Source organism: Sphaeramia orbicularis, chromosome 5 (genome assembly GCF_902148855.1).
Source record: "Sphaeramia orbicularis chromosome 5, fSphaOr1.1, whole genome shotgun sequence".
In the NCBI taxonomy this organism is placed as follows: domain Eukaryota; kingdom Metazoa; phylum Chordata; class Actinopteri; order Kurtiformes; family Apogonidae; genus Sphaeramia; species Sphaeramia orbicularis.
The window spans coordinates 7,091,970-7,118,099 of record NC_043961.1 but is presented as its reverse complement, the minus strand read 5'-3'; the positions used below and the strand labels follow the sequence as shown (position 1 = coordinate 7,118,099).

Here is a 26,130-nt window from a genome sequence, read left to right as displayed (position 1 = left end):
TCGATAGAAACATTGTGTAGTTTAATCACCACTTCTGGTTACATTTACAACTTCACCAAACTACCGTCTAAGTTATTGATCAGTAAATGAAATCAGACCATAACATAAAAATGTGCAAACACTATGAGGAAGTCTCCAGACGAGCTTCTGAAACAACTATGTGCTAAACAGTATTGTTTGTTGCTGTGTTGTATTTAGACGTTTGTTGTTTAAAGTCATCCTTTAAGCTTCCCTGCCCACGTCTTCTTTACGCCCCTAAGTACAGCAGCATAATCCAAGTGTGGTGCATACAGAAATAGTCTTTGTGTTATTACAGTGTGCAAACTGGGTCCCAGATTAGTGCTCTAACTTCTAAGTAAAGCCTCAGTGCAAATGACTTTTTGTTTGTGCTTCTTGGGTGTTAACTCATGGTGTTATACACACTTAAATGCATTTTAACTCACATCAAAGTAATCAACTTACATGTTTTTTGGTTTGTCTGGCTGCAGGATTCCACCAGAACGGCTGCCATAATTTTCATGTAACGTGATTGAAGGACAGGGCAGGGGTCAAAGGTCAAACCTATTCACTGTTTGAATAGATCCTTAAAACTACGTTGTTTGTCCGTACCTCCACCATGGCTTCACAGTCCTTCAGTTCAGTCAAGTGCCTTTTTATGAATTTGCTTTCTAATGTAATGGTTCCATCTAAGGCCGCACAATATATAAAAAAAATGGAGTGTGCAATATTCATATCGGAAAGACATGCAATAATTTCTGTTCTTTTTTTTTTTTTCTTTAACTTTCTGTTTTACTCACCATGGGGTACCAGAATAGTTTTCTCTATCACTCTGGCATAGGTCTAACATAAGATCGTTTGCAAAATTTAATAAACAGTGGGCAGGGTCAAGGGCATCCCAGATGGACCGCTCACTGCTTTTTGATTCATAACTTTTGAACCAGACAAGTTTAAGACAAATATTCCACATAATTGTAAAGGTCTAAATGCTGTCTGAAACAGACTCCAAGGGCAAAATTTAGTTTCAGATATTTTAAAATGAAAAATATCAAAAACTACTCCGTCACAGATGGACAGAAAATTAATGTTTATTTTTTGCAAGAATTCCAAAGTTCTCCAAAGTGAAGTTCCTCTGACATTTTCATCCTCAAATGTATTCAGTGTATACCTTAAACCCTCTATTTTACAACCGAATAATTGGTTATAGAGGAAAAAAATATATGATCATACCTAAATAGCAAGAGTTTAGACAAATGTCAGCATCACAAATGGACAACAAAAGTAAATATCAAATTAAACATTTTTTATTTCAATTATCAATATCATTTTTTTAAAACAATATTTACAACATACACATAATATTAACATTATATTCAAATGTATTTTGCATAGATATATGCATTTATTAATTTTAAACACTGTGTTTAGAATATGACACAAATTATGTAATAGTCAAATATCAGTGTATTTGGAATAAATGTAGTTTATTTATGAGAGTTCATAAAATGAACCCAGAATGACGGCACAAAACTGGGTAACTATACAAACATTCACTCTCAGAAAACTCCTCAAATTTTTATTTATTTTTTTTTTTTTCACAAATTTTACCTCATTTTAAAATACATTTTCCTGAAATATATAAATAATTACCTACCCAAAAATATAAGTTTGGTGTACATTATTATAATTAAATTTTTTTGACCAGATGTTACCCTTCCCTTGACTTGGCCCATGTGTGAAATACAGCTTTACTGCCACTGTTATATTAATGAGTAATTACCCAGTTACTCTTTAAATCTCAGTGTAGAGTTGCAATAAAAGACAAATTTAGGAGTGTGTGTTGACATTAACAGGACATATTAGCAGAAAAGCAGCTCCAGCATTTTGTAGATTCTTTCTTCTACCTTTGCACCATATTTAATACAAATCGGTTTAGTAGTTTTGTCAGAAGCTGTGATCCTGTCAAGTGATCACACAATTGAATTTTACATTAAATAAAAGCTTGTGTCAATTGTAGTTGTTACACAGAATTAGAAAATTAGGTTATGGTTAGAAAGAAAGTTGCAATTTGAGCGTCTTTAATTTAACCAGACATTTTTCCTGCAGAATTAAATCAGGCTAAAGCTATTACCAAATCTACTGGGATGTTTTTATAGTCGGTTTCATTAGGTGTCGTATCACACTTACATTAAACAACTGAATATTGAAATGTTTTATTGAGGGTTTTCTTGAAGCATCAGACTTGAATGTTCATTTCATTAAGGTTTCTAAGTTCTGCTTTTTATGCATTATTCTAGTTCCCTGATTTATGAATGAATGGAAAACAGTTTTTTCATTTGTTTCCCTTTTTTTCCTCAATTTTGTGATCCATTGCCTCCCTAATACCACAAGCTTTTGCTCATTAACTGAAGATTTTCTTGCCGCTTTGCTTGATGTTGGACTTTTTTCTAACACCTTTTCAGGCTTTTTATGCAGTTTTACTTGAGATGTCACTACTTACAATACCTTTGCATGTAATAATCAGACCATGTCACCATGTATTAAGCACTATTTAATATCTGTGATGCGCCTGGTAGTATGATGGTACTATGTTTTTGTCTGTAAATTATTTGGGATCCTGCATACAGTTCTGAATTTAACAAAAAATATACATAACATTTGCTGTATTAGTGGAACAAAAATAGTATTGTTACAACTGCAGGAAAACTGGGACTTGTATTTCTCTCAGTTGCTCTTGTGCCACTAAAAAAATTCAGGTCAAAATTGGTTAGTTTCAGAATGAGGTCACACCACAGCTCATAAAATAAGTAGGTATTCGGCCAGGTTTAAAAATTATGGTTCGTATGGGTGTTTGAAATCCTTGAAAATGCTTGAATTTCAGTGTTGTGTTTTCAAGGTCTGAAAAGTGCTTGAATTTCAGTTTAAGTGCTTGGAATTATGACCAAAGCTACTTATAGAAAGGTGATATATTTTGAAAAATAAAACTTTAGGTCAAAAAAGAAAATTAAAGCGTGCTTTCAGGTAGAATCCAGGTACATCTTTATCTTAATCTTTGTCTCAGTGCGAGCATGCCAGAAAAACGCCAAGTAGCTTCCCTTTTTTTGGATAAAACTTTGTGTTCTCCTTTAATTTCTAAACTTTTTGCTATTATGAAACAGAATTTTAGATGCTTATAGCATAATACAATGTACATCATAGTGATAAAAAGTGAAAAAATAATCATTATATGTATTTGTGTAGATAGGTATTTTTTAAGGTGAGTACTGGAAAAATTTGAAAATGACCATAAAAGTGCTTGACTTTTTTTAGTTTAGTTTTCTTTTGAGCACATAGAATCATCAGATAACACAGAACCATACAACAAACTACATTTTTCAGCGCTTGAAAAGGAGTGGGAAGAAGTATAATTCATAGATTCCACCCTCTTTTTACAAACTAATAATTAAATTAATTCCGCTTCCTTTGCTTTGTTAACACACTTTTTTTCTTTGTATTATTACAATAACACAAAACATCCACACAAAACATTCACATACACTTTTTTAGTCACCTCACACACAGTCAAGTTTACATAATCAACTGTTTTAATATAAACTATAATATTTTTATGCACTTAAATATTTACTCCAAATACAGTCATTACTAAATGTGATAAATATCTCATAATCTCCCAATTTGACCTTGAAAAATATGTTCGAACCCTGAAAAATGAACCTTATATAAAATCTGCTCTGAAACCAGTCAAACAACGCTGTAGATGGTAAAAGTGCAGGTAATGTGACCCTGTGCACTGTGTCGGACAGAAACCTGTCAGCAGAAACAGTCTGGAGTCTCTGGAGTCAAGGTGAGATGTTTATATAGCTCTGCACATTACTGAAAGCCAAAGGTGGCCCAGAAGTTACTCAAGTTTGTAAAAATGCAACTCGCCCAGATGGTGTTGACTGGTAGAAAGTGAGTAGAGCCTTAATATTCTCAGCGGAACACTTCTGATGTCAAAGGTTCTGAGGAAAAATAAAAAACATTCTACTTTCTTTGTTTCCTCATTCGAAGTGGGCGTTCTCAATCAAACCACTGAGTAAAGATGTCATGAGCAGGCATTTCTAGTATGTCCACGCACCCGCCTACTATTCAGAGAAAGTGATCAGGCAGAGACGTGAGGCTGTGGAGTTCCCAAGGGGGGAAAAAAACACATTGTGGGAAACTCCCAGTTCATTGAGTTTGGGAGCAGCGGCTCCAAACGGGAGGAATCTAGTTGTGCAGGAGAGCGTGACAGCTGCTGTTGGAGACGGTGGGAAGAGGTGGGCTCCGACTGTCATCACACCAACAGGCCATTGTTTTGTACTCGGCTTTTATCACAGTTTTAATAATCCTGTCAGTTTATGCGTCACCTAAGTTTATTGTTTTTATTTTATTACAGCTTTATCACATGAACCCTTTTAAAATGTAGAAATGACTTTAAGGCTTAAACTAGTGATGTTCAATACCACAGATTTCCTTTCAGATCCAATACTGAGTAAGTTTCTGGCTGGTATTGGTGATACCGATATGATACCAATACTTTGTACAAATGCACTTAATGTCTGGCAAAAAAAAAAAACAACCAAAAAAACAGTGTATTTCAGATCATAACTTACGAAAGAAAACAAGACATGAGAGTAATTATTGTTTAATCATAAAGAACTGTTATAACAATGAAAACTTGCATATTAATTCACATTACATGAACGTGTTAACATGAAACATAAAAACACTAAACATGTACCACTTCAAGAAAAGCATCAAACACTGACACTTTCCCTCATTCACAAGTTTTTTTTTTTAAGGAACAACAGCATATTTCCTGTTTTAGTCTGTTCAGTTTTTTGCTCAGAACCTCTCCTGCCTTTGAACAGACTCTCTGATGGTCCAGAAGTGGCAGTCATTCCCAGGTATCTCACCGATAGTTTGCTTAGGGTTGGGAAGGAGTGACTGAGAAGCGTGACGCAGTACACACACTTAACCAGGTGGAAGGAAAAGTAGTTCCCATGAGTCACGTATCATTTGGACAAGATCACAATAGTTTAGCTACTTTGATGTACATTACCTCAAATGACTGAAGTATCAAAAGTATCAATATTTTGATTTGTGATTCAATTCTAGAGTGTAAAGATCTGGTATCGAAGAGATTGATATTTCAGTATCGATCCGCACATAATCAGCTCAAACTGAGGCAAACATCTACGAATTAATTCAACCATCACTTCTTTTCTCAGCTAGTGTACAGCATGTGCAGGAGACTAAGCATGATCTAAGAGCAAAGAAGTATTTATAGTTGACTGTCCTCCTGTGTCCTGTCCTGTACCAGTGGAGTACAAAGGGACAGGACAGGACAGTCAACTATCAGTGCAACTGGGCTGTACACTGGAGTGCAAAGAGCAGAAGCACCTTTACTGTCTTTCACGTCAGATAAACACTAATTTCACATGAGAATTTCTTTTTTCATAAACGGTTCTGTTTTTTCCACTACTGTGCAAAATGTATTTTTATACTTTAACAAATCACAAACAGCTCATACTCATGTTGGAAGAAATAAAAGTTGTGGCATGTCAATAATCCTGGTTGGCAGGAGTTAGCATGCTAACCAGCTAGCTCCATGTCATCCTATCTCATTATACCCTTTTTTAACACTAGCAGTGAATCACAAGTCGCTTTTCCTTTGGACATATGCGTAAAACTTTACCGATGTTTACTAAATGTCAAAAAAACAGAAGTGCATAATGTCGGTTTTTCCATTAAATCACAAATGCAATGATTTGTTTATTTATTATCACGAGATGACATGAGTAACAGAGGTGAGACAGGCTGGACTTTTACACAGCGGACCTGTGTTCCAGAATCAAAGGGGTGGGGACGCAGTGCAGCAGATGTTGTGACATATATCTTGCACTTCGGAAATACCCCGAGCACAGCTTCTTAGCTAACCTCTCCAGAGTCCACCGTTCCACAAATGTTAGCATGGATAGAGTTCTCCGCCCGAAGTGACAACAGCTGGTGGATCTGGCCGTGTCCCCAGTTCGATATCTTTCTGATCGTTGATATATTTGTTTACTGTACACAGCCCATGCTCTTTTTTAAATCCCCCCGGTGCAAGGGTCGCACACACAATACATCATCAAAACGTCACACCTTGGATGTGGAATCAGAGGTGTTCGTTTTCCATAGCGTTCCAGAATCCTGATTCCACCTTTTTCAGGTCTCTGTTACTACCTCCAGAGGAGTTACAGAGCCATGACAGAAGTGGAACCAAATGATCCCACCCTGGGGCGCCATAAAGGGGGGGTAAACATGACAAATTCATGGGGCCCAGCATTTCCAGGGGTCCCAGTGGATATAGGTTAGAAGTTGTGAAAATTTTGTGTCAGCTCCATAGTAAAAGAGAGGCATAGAAGCTGTGAGTCGGACATTCAAAGTTAAGTTTTACTTTTGTTTTCACACCCGTTGCGGTGTACGTCCACCCCCCCCCCATGCACTCTGATGATAGATTTATAGATAATGTCTTTTCCGAAGGGCCCACAACATTTACCTTCCATGGGTTCCACAATTGGTGGTGGCGCCCCAGATCGAACCATTTTGTTTACACTGACGTCGTTCCGGAATTAAGGTGAAATATTCCCGTAACAGAAGCGCTGTGTAAAAGGGGCTACTGTTAAAGATCATCACAAAGGTTGTATGATTGTTATGGAATCAGCAGCTTTCACTTTGACTTCATGCATTGGACTCTATTCAAAGAGAAGAGCCTCTGATCTGTCTTCGAAGACCCCAAGGCCATGACGTGTTTACACCTGGGTGTCGGAATCTTTGATCTTTAGTCAAAATTCCTTTAATAGCAGCATTTACCATCTTCATGTTGCAATATGTCCATTATAAAACTTCATGTGGTGTTGATTTATTGCTGAAAACTGAGCTAAGAATGTAGGAACACAGTAAAAAGTTCTGGCACAGCGTGGTCCGCTTCAAAGCTGCACAGAGACGATAAAGACTGATGGCAAGTCATGAACCCAGGAGCACTTAGTATGACACAACTATGAAACGACTTAAAGCTAGATCAACACATTTTCAGCTTTCACAAGACAAAATAAAGTTGTTTTATACAATAAGAGCTGCTGGAGTTTCCAGACTCCCTTGAAAAAAACAGTAATTAAACAGGAGTTGCTGCTTCACTGCCACTTCAGCTTTTTAGTTTGTCAGTTTTTATCAGAACTAAGCAGTAAGTTTGACCTTTAGAGAAATATTCTAACATTCTATGAGGGATTTTTTTTTGTTTTGAGACATATGTGTTTACAGATATAACTATATTGTATTAGTACTGATTAGAGATGTCCCAATCTGATCTACAGATTGGCATCAGCTGCCGATTTGGCGTTTTTTTTAGAAGATCAGATCGGATTTAGTCATGAGATTGGGCCGATCCGGACCCGGTTCTGGGGAGGGGGGGTGGGAAGGGGATAAACACACATCCTGCTCCCTCAAATTAAAGTTTCCGAAGGTAGGCAAAAGGAAAATTAGCTGGACAACAGCAGGAGGCTTAGAGGAATTAGTAAAGAATTAGTAGTACTTGTAGTATCTACAAGTTTCACTTTCACTTCAAGGTCCAGTAGTGATGCTCGAGTCGGGTTTTTTTCAACCCGTAGTGCTTTTGTGGGATAAGTTGACCCAACCCGCCCCGCAAATAAAGTGACATTCTTTTGACCCGCCCCAACCCGACCCACGAGTAACCCGCTGATTCACACATCACAAACGTATGGCACAGAACGCACCCCCATATAATACCTGGACAGACCTGTCCATAGACCAGCTACAGCAATGGCAAACATATGATCCGTGGGCCAGAACCGGCCCACCAAAGGTTCTAATTTATCTCACAGGTTGAATTTGGAAAGTGCAAAAATTATACAGTTATTAAGAGTCAAAGGTGTCATACTTGGTTTAATTCAGGTTCCACATTCAGCCCAATTGTGATCTACAGTAAAATAATAGCATAACCTATAAGTAATGACTCCAAATTTAAATCAAAATTTTCTTGTAAAAAGTCGGAGTCGGATCAGTATCAGATCGGTATCGGCAAAAATAATCCTAAAAAAATCAGATCAGATCGGAAGCAAAAAAAATCCAGATCGGGACATCACTAGTACTGATTGTGTTTTAAGTGACGTTTTTAGACTGTATTGAAATAATCTGAAACTAAAGGCCGCACACAAGAAATACAGGGATATTCAGGAGTCTAAATATAGTTGTCATTCTTTTCTAAATGGATTCTTTAAGGATCTGTAAAGGGCACATTACCACAAATTTACATGACTCATAAAGTGTTTCTCTCCTCATTTCAGCTGTGTTGGTGTGGATGAAGATGACGCTCCAGATATTGATATTTATCACTGTCCAAACTGCGAGAAGACCCATGGCAAATCCACATGTAAGTAGCTGTGCCGTCATGGTAATTTCACTTTTTGTTTTAAAGTTGCTGTGATATACATGTAGATTTATGCTGATTTTCTTCCCTCTTTTTTTCATTTGTTCAGTGAAAAAGAAAAAGAACTGGAGCAAACATGACACAGGGCAAAGCACAGATATCAAAGCTGTTCAGAACGGCAGTCAGGTTTTCATAAAGGAGCTACGCAGTCGGACATTTCCAAGGTAAACGCAGACTCTTTAGAGACTTTAACCAAGATAACATCAACTTCATAACCAGATGAATTAGTCATTTGTTTGAGTCCCTCGGGTTTCTGTACACATGATATTTTTCTGAAAGGTCAAAGCTACAAATGTATTAATGATCTGGAGTGAAGAAATGGCATATGACACATTGTGCAAACAGTTTAATTGGAGTCACATCTAATTAATGAAGCTGGATTACACTGAGTGTGTCCATGTGAACCTGATTACAGACCCTTCACTATTGTCTCTGCATCAGTTTTATCTCATAGTAATATCCCACTAGAGGGCACTGTCTAATAAATATAGTTGATGTTTGTCCCACACTCCACAGCACACAGGCTCCACAAGTGTCAATGTGTGTGTTTTTGTGTGTGTTTCAGTGCCGATGATGTAGTGGTGAAGCTGAGTGGAAGTCAGCTGAGCATGGATTACCTGGAGGAGAACGGCTTCAACGAGCCAATCCTGGTTCAGAAGAAGGACGGCCTGGGCATGTCCATGCCTGCTCCCACCTTCTACATCAGCGACGTGGAGAACTACGTCGGTCAGTGACTAATACTGCTGTCACACACACTGCTATCACTGCACCTCATTATTACTACCATAATTACCTCCTCTGCACTCATCATAGTGTTACTAGATTATAGTAGTACCTGCTGTTAGTGTCTTTGAGTGTCCAAAAAAGCACTATACAAGTGTGATGTATTATTATTATTATTATTATTATTATTATTATTATTATTATTATTATTATTAGTGTTTCCCTCCTATCATAAGAGGTGTATTTTACAGCTAAGGTAATACTACTACTACTACTACAACTACTACTACTACTAATAAAAATAATACTAATAATAATAATCATAATAATAATGGTTCCAGGCACAACAAACCCCACCCCTCGCACGTATTGTATCTTATTTTGGCATCAATCCAGCGGATGTCATCATGTCTATGTGTGTGCTGATGTCAGCATATCAATTACCTCTATATATGTGCCAAGTTTGAAGTAAATTGAAACAAAATTGATGTTTTTATAGACATAGTGTTGCCGCTGGTAAGGTTTTGCTATGGTGCAGTGCCATGGCAAAATGCTTGCTGCCACACCAAACATTTCATACAAAAAAAATCATCACCATTACATTCGACTTATACATATGTATCATATATAATAGGCCAATACAAATGTCCTGCCCCCTCAAATGAAAGTTTGTGAAGCTTCAGGAGGTAGGAAAAAGATAAATGAGTGTAAAGTTTCACTTTCACTTCTGTGGGGGGCACAGACCGCACTGCCCTGTACCCCCATAGTATTATAAGTAGGACGGAAGCCTACGCATGTGCGTGGTTACCAACCGAAACTCACACGAACGAGTCCCCCACACACACATACACACACACACTGACTGAAAATAAAAATAAAGAAATTCTTCTTATGACACAGATTCAGAATGAACATAAAACAAGAATAAAGTGACATAATTTTTCTGAAGGAATCAGAATATATTCAATAATGGATTAGATTTATATAGTGGTTTTCTATTAATGCATACATTATTCATTCACTCTCTGGTGGTGGTAAATATGTTAACGCACCAATGGCCCCTCTGACCACCACCAAACATTCACACAGTGGTACACCAGTGTGGGTTAGCAGCATTGGAGGTAAGGTGAGTGAAGTGTCTAACCCAAGGACAGAGACTAGAACACAGCGGGATTTGAACCGCCAACCCTTCAGTTATTGGACGACCTGCTCTACCTCCTGACGCACAGCCGCCCCATTATGTAATAAGAATCCAGAGACCCCAATGAGTTTAATCAAACTAAGGGGAAAAACACTGTATACGTGCAGTGCATCAAACCTCAGGGTGTATTTGACTTAATGTGGACGCATGAATCTGTACCTCAGACTTCAGCTCACCACTGATCTTGATCACAGTGAGATAAACTTTACACTTTCCTCATAATCTCATTGTGGATCTTATCTGTTTTTGTGTGGGTAACCTCTCATTTGAGATAATTTGGAGCTTGATTTGTGACAGCAAATGTAATATGTTTGTGTTTTCTTTTTACTGAACAAACGGAAGCAAAACATCATCTTTGACTGGAAGAAAACATCAAAAAGTTAGATTAAATAAAACTGTTCAATATGAGATTCAGCCCCACATTTTAGATTATGGATGTCAGTAGAATATAGCAGGGATCTGCAAACTTTACAATCTAAGGAGCCACTTTTTGACTCAAAAAAGAAGAAAGAATGTTACCATAAAAAATATTTAAACTCATCTACATTTTACCATGATGGGGCTGTTCTTCTGTAGCCTATTTATGATTAGTTTTGTTATTTAGCTTTGTATTTCCAATACAGTAATGCAATGTTTGGTGCATTTATGAAATTATACAAGTACAATGAAGAAAACATTCAAGATTTGTAATGATGTGCACTATTTCCAAACAAAATTACATTGTGTAATAGATAAAAAGCTCAACTTTCATATATACAGGCTGACTTTTAAACAGCCAAACTACTAACAAATGCAAAATGAGTGTCTTGTGTTAAATTTGGCAAGAAAATAATGTAGTGTGACATACATTTTGGTTTATATAATGTCAAAAAATTATTTTATTCTGTGTAAACCCTCCACATTTTTGCAGATGGACAATGTTAGAATTGATTTTGGCCTGTAACAGTTTAAAAAGTAATGGTACACTCAGTTCATTTCAAAATGCTCCTTATGTTTTTTGACCAGGGGAGTCATAGAGAGATGCTAAATAACCACATTTGGCCCAGGAACCACAGGTTACACACCCCTGGAATATAGGATTCTTTAAACAAAATCATTATACATGCTATAACTTGCTGTGGTTAAATCAAAAAAGTCAAAAGTCAAAAATGTCAACATGAAACCCCACATTTGGTCCATTTGCTTATTTCCAATCTTTAATTTGTGCATATAGTCGAAAGAATGAAAAACAGCTTGTCTTTTAATTTTTGATTTTTGATTTGTACATGAATAATAAAATAACAAGTCATTTTTTCATTTTCCGATTGTGGATTCTCAATTGAATATGAAAAGAATGAATGGTACACAGGTTTAAAGCCCTACTTTTTACTCTAATTATCAATAAAAATCAAAAGAAAATCTAACATTCTTTCAAAATCTATGCTCATAGGTCCAACTATTCCAGCCTTCAGTTTGTAGAATACGTACATACACTGTAGCTGGGATATTCTAAGTACATGACAGTTTTCCTTATGAATGAGTTCACCCAGCTATGATCCTGCTACTGTTCTATTCAGACGTGCTACTACAGTCATCACAACCATCACCACTAGGCCTGTCACATTTATTGCATAATCACCTTAGCTCCGTTATTTTGCATAATCATGATAAGACACTCCATTGAGCTGCATAAAAACACAAATGTCACATCTCATCACTATTTCCCAGGCATTTTCCACATTTGACATTTGGCTGGCGCTCTTTCACTGTTGTGTCCTCTGTAGAGAAGTAGCGCCACCTACTGTTTTTCAAGCTATACTTCTGTTGGAACCTGTCATATTATTAGTCATTTACTTGTATATTTCAGAAATACATGTTATTTATGTGTAATCTGTACATAAATGTAGTTTTTCGTCACATGTTCCAATGTTTAGTGTTTTTCTTCATTAAATTCTAGAAATTGTAAGAGTGTGATTTTACCTCCCGTTATAAGACTTAGCAGAAAGAAAGTTAAACAAAGTATCACGATGCAGCCGTCATAACCAGATTAAATCATAAGAAGAGTTAAAATTCATTTGTACTTAGACTGTACTGCAGAAAAATTGATGTTTTGTTCTTATAATTGTGTTTGTGTAGTGAGGTCGGTCACAGAAACAAGTATTAGAAAGATGCATCTGCTTATATTGTAGACAGGTATAGTCTGACTTTTGCACATTCTGAATAAAAAAAGCCTTGAAATTTGTATGACTGCCTGTTATAACTGATGAAAAAGTAACGGTGTGCACTATTATAGTAGAAAATTCAGGTTTCAGAACATTTAGATGTATTGTTGACTTGGAAATTAGAAGTTCATCAAGTTAAAGATTAACATCTGTGATTATAAATTAACTAAATGACTAAATGGCTGCAGTCGGTTCCAATAAGTTATTTAGTTTTCTTCATAGATCTTTATTTTTTATCTGCTTTAGCTTTTCAAAATGTTTGCACAAAGATATTATAATAATTACTGTCTAGAAATAATGAAGTAAAACTGTATTTTCTATTTAAAAATAAAAATATTTCTTGATCCATCTATGCACCCAAGTCTTCACACAAACTTGGGGAAAATACTTGAACCCATAGAAAACCATGTATGTGTATAAATGAAATATTACAGAAAAGTATCAACTACAGAAAAAGAATTGATTTTGCTATTTTCTGTCCTTAAACCCTTGAGGAACTAGAACTATTTTTATAGCATCTTCCATATGAACTTCTCTCAACAATTAACCTTTCCCAAGTGATTTATCAGTATTTATCAGAATATTACCATCTGTATTTTGCATTTTTCAGCGAAAATCAGTTATTTTCCTATATTTAATATAGTGATCGTGTAAATGTTCATAGAAGCTCAGAGTAAATTCAGGTTGTTTTATCAAGACAGAAAACTGACAAGAAGACAGTGACTTTTTCAACAAAAATATATTATTAACTGAACATGAAAGTTAAAAAGTGTCTCCGATCACCTCTCAGTAAATAATAAATAAATAAAATAAATATATAAAAATTAACCCATAAAGACCCAGCACTACTTTTGTGGTGGTTACCAAATGATTTTTTTTTTTAAACTATATTTAACATTTTTAAGTTGTCACTATTTATTATGAAATAGTTCTCTGTATTTTGCATTTTTCCAGTGAAAATCAGGTATTTTCCAATATTTATTTCACTGATCACATAGATGTTCATAAAAACTCAGATTAAACTTGAGGGTTATTATATCAAAAAACAGAGAAAACTGAAGAAAAAGTAACTTTTCAAGTAAAATTTATCAATAACTGAACATAAACCCAGTGTCTCCATCCACTGTTATTGATCTAACTCCATGGGTTTTACTGGTGAATCAATCTTCTAGAAGATAACAGTGTTTCCACGGTAACTACAGATCCTCTGAACATCCAAATGGGCCATATCTGATGACCATGAACATGGATTAAACATTTTACATGAGTAGATGCTTTTAGTTGCTGGTGCTGGTTGCTGGTTGCTAGTTGCTGGTGTACCTCAAACGGGTGCCCGTTTGAGGTTAAAGATGCAGTAGTGTTTTGTGGCCAACAGGGGGCACCCGTGTTCTGTGTTTCCCTTTGACCCTGTGCTCAGTGATGACTTCACTAGTTACACATCAGCTGTGTACTGCCTCAGACATATTTTATTCAGCATTTTCTTGTGTAAATCAAATGTTTTGCTTGTAGACGGTTGTTTTTTGGCGGTTTTTTTTTTTTTGTTTACGTGTGTCTCCTGCTCTGCTCACAGGACCTGACGTCGGCGTGGACGTGGTCGATGTCACCAAACAGACCGACAGCAAGATGAAGCTCAAAGAGTTTGTTGATTATTACTACAGCACAAACAGGAAGAAGGTGTTAAACGTCATCAACCTGGAGTTCTCAGACACAAGGTGAGGCTGCAGCTGAGGTTTAAGTAGATTTAAATAGATAATAAAAGGTACAGGGTTTTGAGGCACCGCACAAATAGACTCAAACACTTTTCACCCCTGGGCCACTAGGCTCTTAAACAATAACAGGTGCAATATTTTAGGGATGTGTGGGTGAGAGAGAGTCTATAGTTTTCCAGTATGCTGTATTTTATTGTTTTTACATTGTGTGCTTTTATATTTATTGTTTTTATATTTATATTTATTGCTATTGATTGTTGCACTTTGGTGAGGGCATCCTGAACCAGTTTTGTTGTAACATGGAGTACAATGACAATAAAGCCTGTTCTATTCTATTCTATTTAGTCCTGCAGTGAGATTCAGCTCCAGACTAATGTGTTTCTGTGCAACAGGATGAACAGTATAGTGGAGAGTCCACAGATCGTGCGGCGGTTGTCATGGGTAGAGAACTACTGGCCTGACGACGCTCTGCTTGGGAAGCCGAAAGTCACCAAATACTGTCTGATCTGTGTCAAAGACAGTTACACAGACTTCCACATCGAGTGTGGTGGAGCCTCTGTGTGGTACCACGTCCTCAAGGTCTGTCCCAGCCAGGCTTAGACCAGCACATACAGCAAAAAAAACATAAAATACATCTGAGGCATCTAACTTTTATATGAATAGGGTAATATGACAACAATAACTATGATCACCTTACTTTTTTTAAACCTACAGTTGCGGAAAACATTATTAGACCACCCCTTGTTTTCTTCAGTTTCTTGTTCATTTTAATGCCTGGTCCAACTAAAGCTACATTTGTTTGGACAAATATAATGATAACAACAAAAATAGCTCATAGTAGTTTAATTTCACAGCTGATATCTAAACATTTTCCATTTTTTGCTAATAATAACCAAAATCACTTCAGTTCTTCCGTCAATATCTATGGCATTGTACTGACAAAAACAGTGCTTTTAGACATTCCATGTTTTCTTTTCTGTCTGTCTTAGTCACATGATACACATAGGAGTTAGTACTTGATTGCATAACCATTGTTTTTGATGACTTTTGATGGTCTAATAATTTTTTCCACGACTGTGTGTACTTAGATCGACTTAAAGAATGTACGCAATTCCGGCATGCACATATACGGAGCAGGAGGAAACATGTACAAGGAAATTCTTGCTTGGCTGTCCACAGAATGCTAAATGTGTAAATGCTATAATATTTATTTGGTAACTATCTTTATAAAGTCCAAAAGTTGAAGAAGGAGGGTTTAGTGGCTAAACTTGAATGATTTCATCCCCTCAGTGTAAGGATGTGCAATCAAATGGGCTCAAATAAATAAAAATATATATACAAACGTTTGAGGTTTAAATGTCTGTGGCCCTGTGAGTGTAGATTTTTAATTCTTGAAGTGTTTTTAATGCAACATTTTGTCTCAGTTCTAGTTTTAGAACAAATAGCCTTTTCAGATTTACTGACCAAACTGAAAATGCTGTGTTCAAACATGTATTTCTACTGCCTGACAGTCTGTTCCGTCTTTCCACAATAAGTAAAAAAGTCCAAAACCTGTTAGTTTTAGCAACATCAGTTTTATTCCAATCCCATTTTGACATTGTTTCATCGTCCAGCTCTAGAGAATCATAGAACAATGAAGCCTCTACTGTGAAATGATTCCCCAGTAGGTCATGAGACAAACATCTGTCATGAGGCTCACTGCTTTTCTGTGACCACTTATGTCTGTGTTTTGTTTTATTTTGTTGTTTTTTTCAGGGAGAAAAGATCTTCTTCCTCATCAAACCCACATCTGCCAACCTGTCTCTGTACGAGCGCTGGACTTCGTCGTCCAATCACAGCGAGATGTTCTTCGCCGACCAGGTGGACAAGTGTTACAAATGCACTCTGAAGCAAGGCCAGACTCTGTTCATCCCATCAGGTCAGAGGTCACTGTGTTCATAAACTGACACACTAAACGTTGCATATTTCTGTTTCAGCTGATTTGATGTTGTAATGAGAAGTAATAAGTCTGTAATTTTTGTATTTACTGATGAAGTAAAAATAGTTTACATATATATGTATACACACACAGTCGTGGAAAAAATTATTAGACCATCAAAAGTCATCAAAAACAATAGTTATGCAATAAAATACTAACTCCTGTGTGTATCATGTGACTAAAACAGACAGAAAAGAAAACATGGAATGCCTAAAAGCACTGTTTTTGTCGGTACAATGACAAATATTGATGGAAGAACTGAAGTGACTTTGGTTATTATCAAGAAAACATGGAAAATGGATAGATATCAGCTCTGAAATGAAACTTCTATAAGCTATATTTATTGTTATCATTATATTTGTCCAAATAAATGTACTTTTAGTTGGACTAGGCATTAAAATGAACAAGAAATTGAAGAAAACAAGGGGTGGTCTAATAATTTTTTCTGCGACTGTATATACTACATAAGAGAGAAAGAAAAACAAAAAAAGATTTTAAAGATGTTCACAGTGTGTTGAAATACTCAAGCTACATTTCATTTCATTTTTCTAATGTTAAGCACTTTATTATTTTTGCTGGTACATTTTTCAACAGCTCCATTTCTCTGAAAAACAATATATTATGAAAATATTGTTGAATTGTACTCAATTTGATGTTATTCAAAATTTTAAAGGTTATCACTTTTGCTGCAAACGCACAGTACCTGCTGGGAAAAAAATAATGTTTGACCCTTAATCTCAGGAAGGGGCCTCACACTGTAGGAAATTTTCCAATTTTTGCCATTTTTCCATCAAACGCTGAACAAGAAAATTGTCAGCAGAGTAAAAATGTGAAGGAGATGCTCTTTTCTGATAGTGATTTCTGAAAATGGTTAAAAATGAACCTCTTTCATGAAAATTTGTCATTATATATTGTTATTTGTGGATTATCTGTAAAATAAAATCTGTTCAGTGCTTAAAGACACCATAAGATATTAATGTAAAAAAGTCAAAGCAGTGAAAGTGTGAATGGTGGGACTTTAGTTGTTTTCTTCTTGATAATTTGCTCTGACAGGTTGGATCAATGCAATACTGACTCCGGTCGACTGCCTGGCGTTTTCTGGACACTTTGTCCACAACCTCAGCGTGGAGATGCAGATGAGGTTTGGACTCCTGTCGTACTACACACACATCCCAATTTTCCTCTCTTGTCATTGTTGTGTTTTGTAACTGGGTGCTTCCATGAAACTGGTTTTATTTTAGTATCTGTCACTTTTCCATCTTTTTTGACCCAATAATAAAAGATGAATGTAGACATATTTCCCCCCAGGATGGACCTAATGATGACCTCAGATAAATGCAAAAAAAATTATACTCTTGCTCTGAGCCATCCCATAATTAATACATTTTTCATCAAATATTGGGTCTAAAAATAGGACCCAAATATGGACATTAAATCTCCTTAGCTGTCAGTGCATTAGATGTGAAAACATGTGTGTTAATGGTCTTCTATAGACTCTAAATAAAGACACTGTTCAATGTGTCGATCCTAGTGGTTTTTCTAATCCACACGTGGGTTTTTCATCAATCTCAGTCTCATTCCAGGTTTGATGTGGAACCCATCGTGTCCACTGGTGTTACATGCAGAACCTGTACATTTAAACACAAATAAATTGCAAATGATTTTGCAACAGCGGTCATTTTTGTGAAACACTCTGCCTTGAATAATTAGTTCCATTCCTAAAATGTACCTGTGAGAGAATAAAGAGATATTTTTAAAAAATAGTAGTGCGTAATTTTCGTGTCCTTTTGACTGTGTTACATGCGGATTTTTGTATAAAAAATAATGTAAAATAATATAAAAATGTGTTTTATCTGAAAAATAGTTTCTCTTTCATCTCAGTAAGTATTTATCTTTAAAATAGACCCAAAGTGCTTCCAAACTTGCTTCATAACATCAGTTTACATCTTATTTGAATTTTTAGCCCCTCTGTCCTATTTTTAGGGACCAGTTTCGTAGAAGCACCCAATTAGCCTTTTTTAATTAGAGTGATCCACTGTGACAATGATGTCCTCATGCAGGAGTAGGGGTATAAGAAAATATCGTTTCTGCAATATATCGCGATATTTCATTTCACAATACTGTATCGATATTAAAAAGTAGTGTATTGATATTTTTAGGTATTTATTCAAATGCAGATATTGTGGAGGTTCATTTTTGTTTTTGTTTTCTTTTTTGTTTATATTTTATTTATTATTATTTAACACACTTTTATTAAATAATGTTAGTTCCTTTGTTGGGATTGCACAAAAGTAATGTTCTGAACTAAGAGAATATGAACATTTGAGCAAGATGTTAAACTGTAATGTCTGTGAAACATAATTTAAGTTTTAACACAGGAAAATGTTGTGATATAGCATTAGATCCTGTTCTGATCAAATAAAAGTGTGTTTAGTATTTGTGCATATTTCTGGTGTAATTCAATTCTTCCAGGAAATAGTCTTAAAAAAAAGAAACAAACAAAAAATTGCCTTTTTTACAGTATCATGATATATCATGACATATCGTATTATGATCCTAGTATTGTTATTTGTATCGTATCGCCAACTTCTTGCCAATACACAGCCCTATTCAGGAGGGTTTAGGGGAATTTGTGTTTTAGTCTTTGGCTGATTTCACACAGTCGTCATTCATTCAGTCTGTTTATGAACTCTGTAGGTTTGGAAAAGGTTTGTGATTTGCATAGTTGGTTGTAATGAACCTGTGTGTAATGTCTGATGATGTTTAGCTCAAACTTGTCGGTTTATTCTCCGCAGAGCGTATGAAATCGAGAAGCGGCTAAAGGTCAAAACTCTCACCCCCTTTCCTAACTTTGAGACGGCGTGCTGGTATGTGGGGCGACATCTCCTGGAGCGATTCAAAGGTGAACACTTTAAATCAGGCTTGTGTATGTAGAGCTGTAATTTTTGCTGTAATATGTGGTATTTGAACATAAACTTACATCCTCGTTTAACTCGCCATTTCTCCTGAAGAATGCATGAAAGCAGAGAAAACACAAACACTGTCAGAGATGCCTTTCCATGCCGCAGCCTGCAGCGTACGCTCGTATGTCTGCTGCACAGATGACGGCCTGGATGCTCGAATATTATTTCAGTCATTAAATCGGTGAATCGCAGAGTTCACAGATGATTAGCTTCAAAAGGTTTGGCGCAGCTAGAATCACTTGCTCCATTACAAGCCTGTGTTTAAACTCCCCTCAGCTGGCTTGGGGCAATTGTTTATGTTTCCACCATTTTCTATGCATGTGTGTGTGTTCAAACCAGATTGCTATTGTGCGCACACTACATCGAAGCCACAACGACTTGCTATTAATATATCATTATTCTTTTTAACTTCAAGGCCGGCCTTTTTAATGGAAGATAAAGACCCAATTCATTTTCAGTGCTGTGGTGCCTTGATGTTATTAATTATTTCCTGTTTTTGTGTGGATCCACTTCAGTGAAAGACCTTTGGCTTAAACAGAATGTTTCAGGGGTTAATATGACTACACATGTTTTCATCATTTTGTCATTAAACTCCATTTCGAGAGGAAATCCACTTGTGTCGCGTCATTTCAACATCCGTCAGGGTTGTGTTTGTAACCGTTCACTCTAAACTACAGCTTCAATCGAGCTTAAAGCTTTAAAGGAGTGATATATTCGCTTTTTTAAATGGAATTATTGATTGATTGGTATCTTTATTTTGATAATGTAAATGACAATTTAAAAACAGAAATGCAAGTAAATGATAATCAAGAGAATGAGAACAAAACAAAACGCTAACTTAAAACTGCAATATCTTAAACCTCAAAATTTACATGAGCGAAAAGGAGTAGGAAGAAGTATAAACTGATCTAATTCTACCCCTTCAAACCTTTCCATACTTACTGAAAACAACACTGTCCCAAATTTATCAGCAATTTTGAAACATATACATTTAGTCACTCATCCATATTCCAACACGTTCACCAACACATTGCAAAATTCATATCCAAATTCTTCATTTTCCCACATTTCTCTGTGGTCTCCATAAACTGTAAACGCTCTGCTTGGGTCTGAATTCTTCATTCATTCAACTCCACAGGTCCATCTTCAACCCTATTTCTGAGTAATGACACCAGAAAGGTGGTTTTTGAGTGCTGGCCCTTTAAATGCACATGACCACACCCCCTCCAGGTTGTTGACTGTGCGCTGTGTCCTGTTCAGCCACTTGTGTTCGTTTCAGCTCGAAGTGCAACAAAGAACAAACAACAACACAAATTGTTAAAAAATGCTTCAGAGGGTTTATTAACAGCTTCAGCTCCATAAATGTTTGCTTTTGTAAGAGACTGTTTTCATCAGCTTTCAAGGCTTAAGTCATTTTTGTTGATGCAAATTGCTGTTACTTGACCCTTGAAAAAAGGCCACTGTCATATTCTTTTTTAAAAAATTTTATTTGATTTATTTGCACATCATGGACAGCAAGAGAAAAACTTAAAAAACAATTTTCATGCAAGTAACACCGTTGTGCAGGAGAGGATAGAAGCCAAAAAAGGCTTATGTAAATACCTCCCCAGAAGTAAACAATACACAGAAAAAAAAAGAATTAAGAATACGATATAACTGAAATAACAATCTAAAGTGAAAACAATAGAAATACAAATCAAATGATAGACAGCCTTACATTTTTTTCATAAATCAGAGTCATTTTCATATGCTTTTTAAATAATGATAAAGAAGATGTTGATTAAAGTTCAGGTTGTAGATTATTCCAAAGATGTGGTCCACGATATTTTAGAGAATACTGACTGACAGAAATTTGACAGTACGGAAGATAAAATTTGCTGGAGTATTGTGGAGGATATTTGTGAATAACAGAAGACAACATAAAAAAGTTCTATTCCACTATTATTACTTTATCTTTTAGCTTTCTGTGATGTTTTTAAGTCAGTCGACAGCTTCTCGTTAACCTTTTGTAAGAAACCAGTGTCTATATTAACATAAGGCCTCATACAGAGGTTATATTCAGATTCAGAAAACTTTATTTATCCCATATGGGCAATTCATTTGCAGCTTACCACAGACATCAGCCCACATCCAAAGTGCAATGTGACAAACATAAATCAATAAATCATTGCACAAATACAAGATCGTTGAAAGCAACTATGAATAAATGCATTTAAATAATTAACAATTAATAATCAATAAATACCAATGCAGACTAAAAGACCCAATTGGTTCTGCCAACATAAAAAAAGAAAAAATCTCATTTAAAATGACTAAAATGGCTGCTGTCAGAGTTTAAAAGTGTGATAGCTGAAGGAATAAAAGATTTTGAATATCTGTTGGTTCTCTGAGGTGCGTGGTAACGCCGGCCTGAAGGCATCAGGGCAAACTTCAGATGCAACACATGGTTAGGATCCCTTATGATGGACTGTGCTTTCCTCACCACCTGAAGCTCCCAGAGGGAAGACAAGTCTCTTAGTCTGACTCCGATGATCTTGGAGCATATTTTTACGATGGCGTCCAGACTGTTCTTGTCTTTCATAGTTAAAACATTGAACCAACAGATAAAAGAAAAAAGAAAATATGCACTTAACATGTTGGATTAATGAAGTGAAATAGAAGTATTCCACATCGATCATAAGTCAACAGCACGTAAATTCTCTTTATTATTGACAGTGGTTGATTTCCATTCGTTTTTGCCGAGTAAAGTCAAACTTCAGACTCTTGAAAGTTGCTGATACTATGGAATACATCACACTGAACATGTAATCTGCCTTTAATTTCCTCAAAGTTATTATTGTGCGGTAATGCTGTTTAAAAACATCTACGCTGCTTTACATTCTAAGAACGACAAAAACCGCATGTGTACGTGATTAAGGGGGAAGCAACCGAACCAGCCAATGCTTTTAACTGTGAAAAAAAAATACAGACGCTTCTGAAACACAGCAGAATGCAACATGGTTTGCTGCGATGTAAACTACGCATGATTTAATGTAAACAGTCTGAAACGTACCGACGCAGCCATTTAGTCTTTGAAATAGGTGTATTTCATTGTGCTGCTAAAATGTGAAAGAGCAGATGTATTAGTTGTCGTCATAGTGTCACTGAGCTGTTTTCAGGAGCGGACTGTGGTAAATGGAGGTAACAGGATAGTTGGTCTAAACACACAGTCACCCTGTTGACAGAGACCTCCTCCTGTACACCAACCACTGCAATAACTCGCTGTCTCTTTGTAACAACACAGACTCAAGCATCAGCTCATCTGTTCTTATGTTTGTGAGAGACATTCACTTACATCCTGTAAATCTTAGCTGCGCAAGACATGTTGATTTTTGTTTTTTGGATTTTTTTTTTTTTTTAGCTAATGGCCTTACGTTATGATTTAATAGTCTTTCACCGATGACATTTGTGTTTCTTCTTCTGCAGGTTTACATAAAGCAAATAAGCAGCCAGCCCCATATCTGGTACACGGTGCCAAAATCATCAACGGAGCCTTCAGAGCGTGGACTAAAAAACAGGTACAGACACTTTAAGGAACTTGAACAATCCATGTATCATTCGTTCCTCTCATATTCAATTGAGAATCCACAATCGGAAAACAAAAAAAAATGACTCATTTCATTATTCATGTACAAATCAAAAAAAACAGTTTTTCATTTTTTGGATTGTATGCACAAATTAGAAATTGGAAATAAGCAAATGGACCCGGTCAGTGTATCTGTAGGTAATTGGATTTTGTTTTCAAAAACAAAAGAAAAACTAGTGGTTAATTGATTTTCGTTTTAAAATAGAAGAATTAAAATTGAATTTCAAGGCGTTTTTCTTTTTCAGTGTCAAAACAGATAAACCAAATTTTTAAAAAATGGATTGATTTTCATTTTCCCTATCTAATAACAAAAATAAAGTTACTACCTGACAGAAATAGACAAATGGACCAAAAACGCCTGTTTTTTTTCTGGATGTTGTCATTTTCAAGGGAAGGTCCCAGAGAGGTAAAAAAACAAACAAACATTTTTTTATAATTAATTTATTTCTCTTACTTGCTAAATTTTTTCTGTAACACAAAACGAAATATTACTTATTTTTTGAAAGATGTTGAACTTTATTTAAAGCTTTTAGATAAATCTGGAAACAAAAAGGCTGTAAAAACCATCAGTATTTGTTCTGATTTAGACACTTTATTATAATAACTGTATAATCCTTCCCCCTGGCAAACTTGTTATTTTTTGTTGTATACATTGATTGTATACTTTACCTTCTTGAATAAGAAAAAAAAAAAGCCTAGGTCACAAAGATTCTTACAAACAACAGGTTTGTACAAATCTTCCAGTTCGTACGAAATCTGTAGATCGTAGACATTCACGGAGGGAGCATGTCTACGATGTCCAGATTTCGTACGAACTGGAAGATTTGTACAAACCCATCGTTCGTAAGAATCTTTGTGACCTTGATGGTATCAGTGCTCTTTCCTTGAAAATGAAAACATCTGGTCTCAGAAAATGAAAAAAAAACAGGCGTTTTTGGTCCGTTTTTCCATTTCTGTTGGTAGTAACTTTCTGTTTTGTTATTAGAAAGAAAAAATGAAAATCAATCCGTTTTTTAAATTTGGTTTATCTGTTTTGACACTGAAAAAGAAAAACGTCTTGAAATTCAGTTTAAATTAATCTATTTTAAAATGAAATTCAATTATCCACTAGTTTTTCTCTTGTTTCTGAAAAGAAAATCCAATTACCAACAGATACACAGACCAGGTCCAAATGTGGGGTTTCATGTTGACATTTTTGTTATCTGATTTGGTTTACCCCGAACTTACTGACTTCTTCGTGCATTACATGAAGTGTCTTCTCCTTAGATTGTCTACCATGGACGCACTGTATTAGACTAAACAACAATACCTGGAAGATCCTGACCATTTTTTCAGTTGTCATGTCGTCCTCCTTCAGAGTAACGAGTTTACCACCAAATTCTCCATTGGCGCAGAATACATTAGACACACTACTAGCAGACCCACGACTGGCCAGAACAACACAAGTCAGTAACTTCTGGGTCAGACCAAATCAGATATCAAAAATGTCAACATGAAACCCCACATTTGGTCCATTTGCTTATTTCCAATTTTTAATTTGTGTGTACAATCGAAAGAATGAAAAACAATGCGTTTTTTTTTTTTTTTTGTGTTTTTTTTTTTATTTGTACATGAATAATGAAATAACGAGTCATTTTTTCATTATCCAATTGTGGATTCTCAACTGAATATGAAAAGAACCAATGATACACTGCTTTTTAACTGTTCTGCATTGACAGATTTTTGACCAGCAGTGACGGTTTTGTTTTATTTTCCTTCTGAAAGGCCCTCTTGGAACATGAAGATGAGCTTCCAGAAAACATGAAGCCCTCACAGCTCATTAAGGATCTTGCCAAAGAGATCAGACTGTCTGAGGTATTTGTCTTTGACTTTGTGCCATTGTCCCAAAAGGATTGTCCATGATTATTTATAAAGTTGAGTTCTATTACTTTTTGTTGTGGTGTCAGTTCAGTCGTTTTCCTTGACCTGTAATTTGGTTCATGTACACTGAAGTCAAATGGATGTGCAGTAAATGACTAAAATGTGTCCAGACTTTGGTGTGGTCGGTATCTGACACACAACTGGTCTTCAGATCAAAAAAAGGAAACTTGACAGAAGCTCAAACTAAGTCTCAGAGTAGGTTTTAGATCAACAAGTTGCAATTGTCATTCACGTATCTTAGGTTTAAGTAACTGAACCAAAGTGAACTGACTCAAAAGTGGATAAGTAGTAGAGGATGGATGGATCCCTTTTGATTTATAAAAATAAATTGTGTTATTGCTATGAGTTGTAGTGGGGTGTAATGAACCTGCAACTTCCTATTGGCTGTCAGTAGTTCAACACATTTATCAGTGAAGTTTATCTGAATGACTTAGACATTATTCAATTATTCATGACACCAAAAACATCTTGACCATAAGTTGAAAATATTTTTAAAAACCAGGTGTAAATGTAGAGATTGACCAACTTTTCAAGGCTAATATGTTAGTGAAATATCAAATAATACGTAGTTGATATACAAGATAATAAAACAGATGACAGTGTTAAGAATTTGGTGACGAAAGTGCAACCGAAAGAAGCTAGAGCAGTGGTTTCCAACCTTGTTTTGTCTCCTGACCCCATTTTAACATCACAAATTTCTGGCGACCCCAGACATTCAAAACGGAGACTTTTTTTTTTTTTTTTTGCAAAAATCAATTTGTTTTTGATCATGTAATAGTTTGCTATACTATGTTTCAAATAAAGGTTAATTTTAGATGACATTTAGTCTATATAATTTATATTATTGTGGACAGAGGCAGAAAACCCAGGTGTAGACTACTGCACAAAGGAAGAATTTGATTTTCCTTGGTCAGGATATAAGGAGGACAATTAATACTGAACAAACAAGAGCTTAAACTATGAATTATGAAAGAGCTGCAGCATCTGAAACCGACCACAATGAACATTTGACAGATAAACAGAACCACAGTGCTGCAGTTCACAACCACAGTTTGTCATGTCTGTTATGGATTGTGATTGTCTCTTTCAACTCACCATATATTTTTTATTAGTAAGTTTTTATTTTTATTTTTATCAATTACTGGAAATTTCAGGCGACCCCATTTGAATTCCAGGCGATCCCATGTGGGGTCCAAACCCCAAGGTTAAAAATACTGAGCTAGAGACTGAGGATTTGGTGGAGACCAAATCAAAGCTAAAAGGAGAATGAACATCATCGGGCAGCAAATGTCTTGACTTCAAAA

The 26,130-nt window shown here is 35.8% G+C and overlaps 1 protein-coding gene across 2 annotated transcripts in view; it reads left to right on the top strand.

The window, feature by feature from the left end:
* phf2 (PHD finger protein 2) overlaps window positions 1-26,130 on the top strand; it is a 64,512-nt gene that overhangs the window by 17,361 nt on the left and 21,021 nt on the right. For both annotated transcript variants that reach the window (XM_030133560.1, XM_030133559.1), the window contains exons 2-11: window positions 8,364-8,449; window positions 8,556-8,670; window positions 9,072-9,232; window positions 14,202-14,343; window positions 14,733-14,919; window positions 16,096-16,258; window positions 17,372-17,459; window positions 19,114-19,220; window positions 22,747-22,838; window positions 24,671-24,760. In XM_030133560.1, coding sequence (XP_029989420.1) covers window positions 8,364-8,449; window positions 8,556-8,670; window positions 9,072-9,232; window positions 14,202-14,343; window positions 14,733-14,919; window positions 16,096-16,258; window positions 17,372-17,459; window positions 19,114-19,220; window positions 22,747-22,838; window positions 24,671-24,760 — 1,231 coding nt within the window. The remainder of the gene's footprint in view (window positions 1-8,363; window positions 8,450-8,555; window positions 8,671-9,071; window positions 9,233-14,201; window positions 14,344-14,732; window positions 14,920-16,095; window positions 16,259-17,371; window positions 17,460-19,113; window positions 19,221-22,746; window positions 22,839-24,670; window positions 24,761-26,130) is intronic.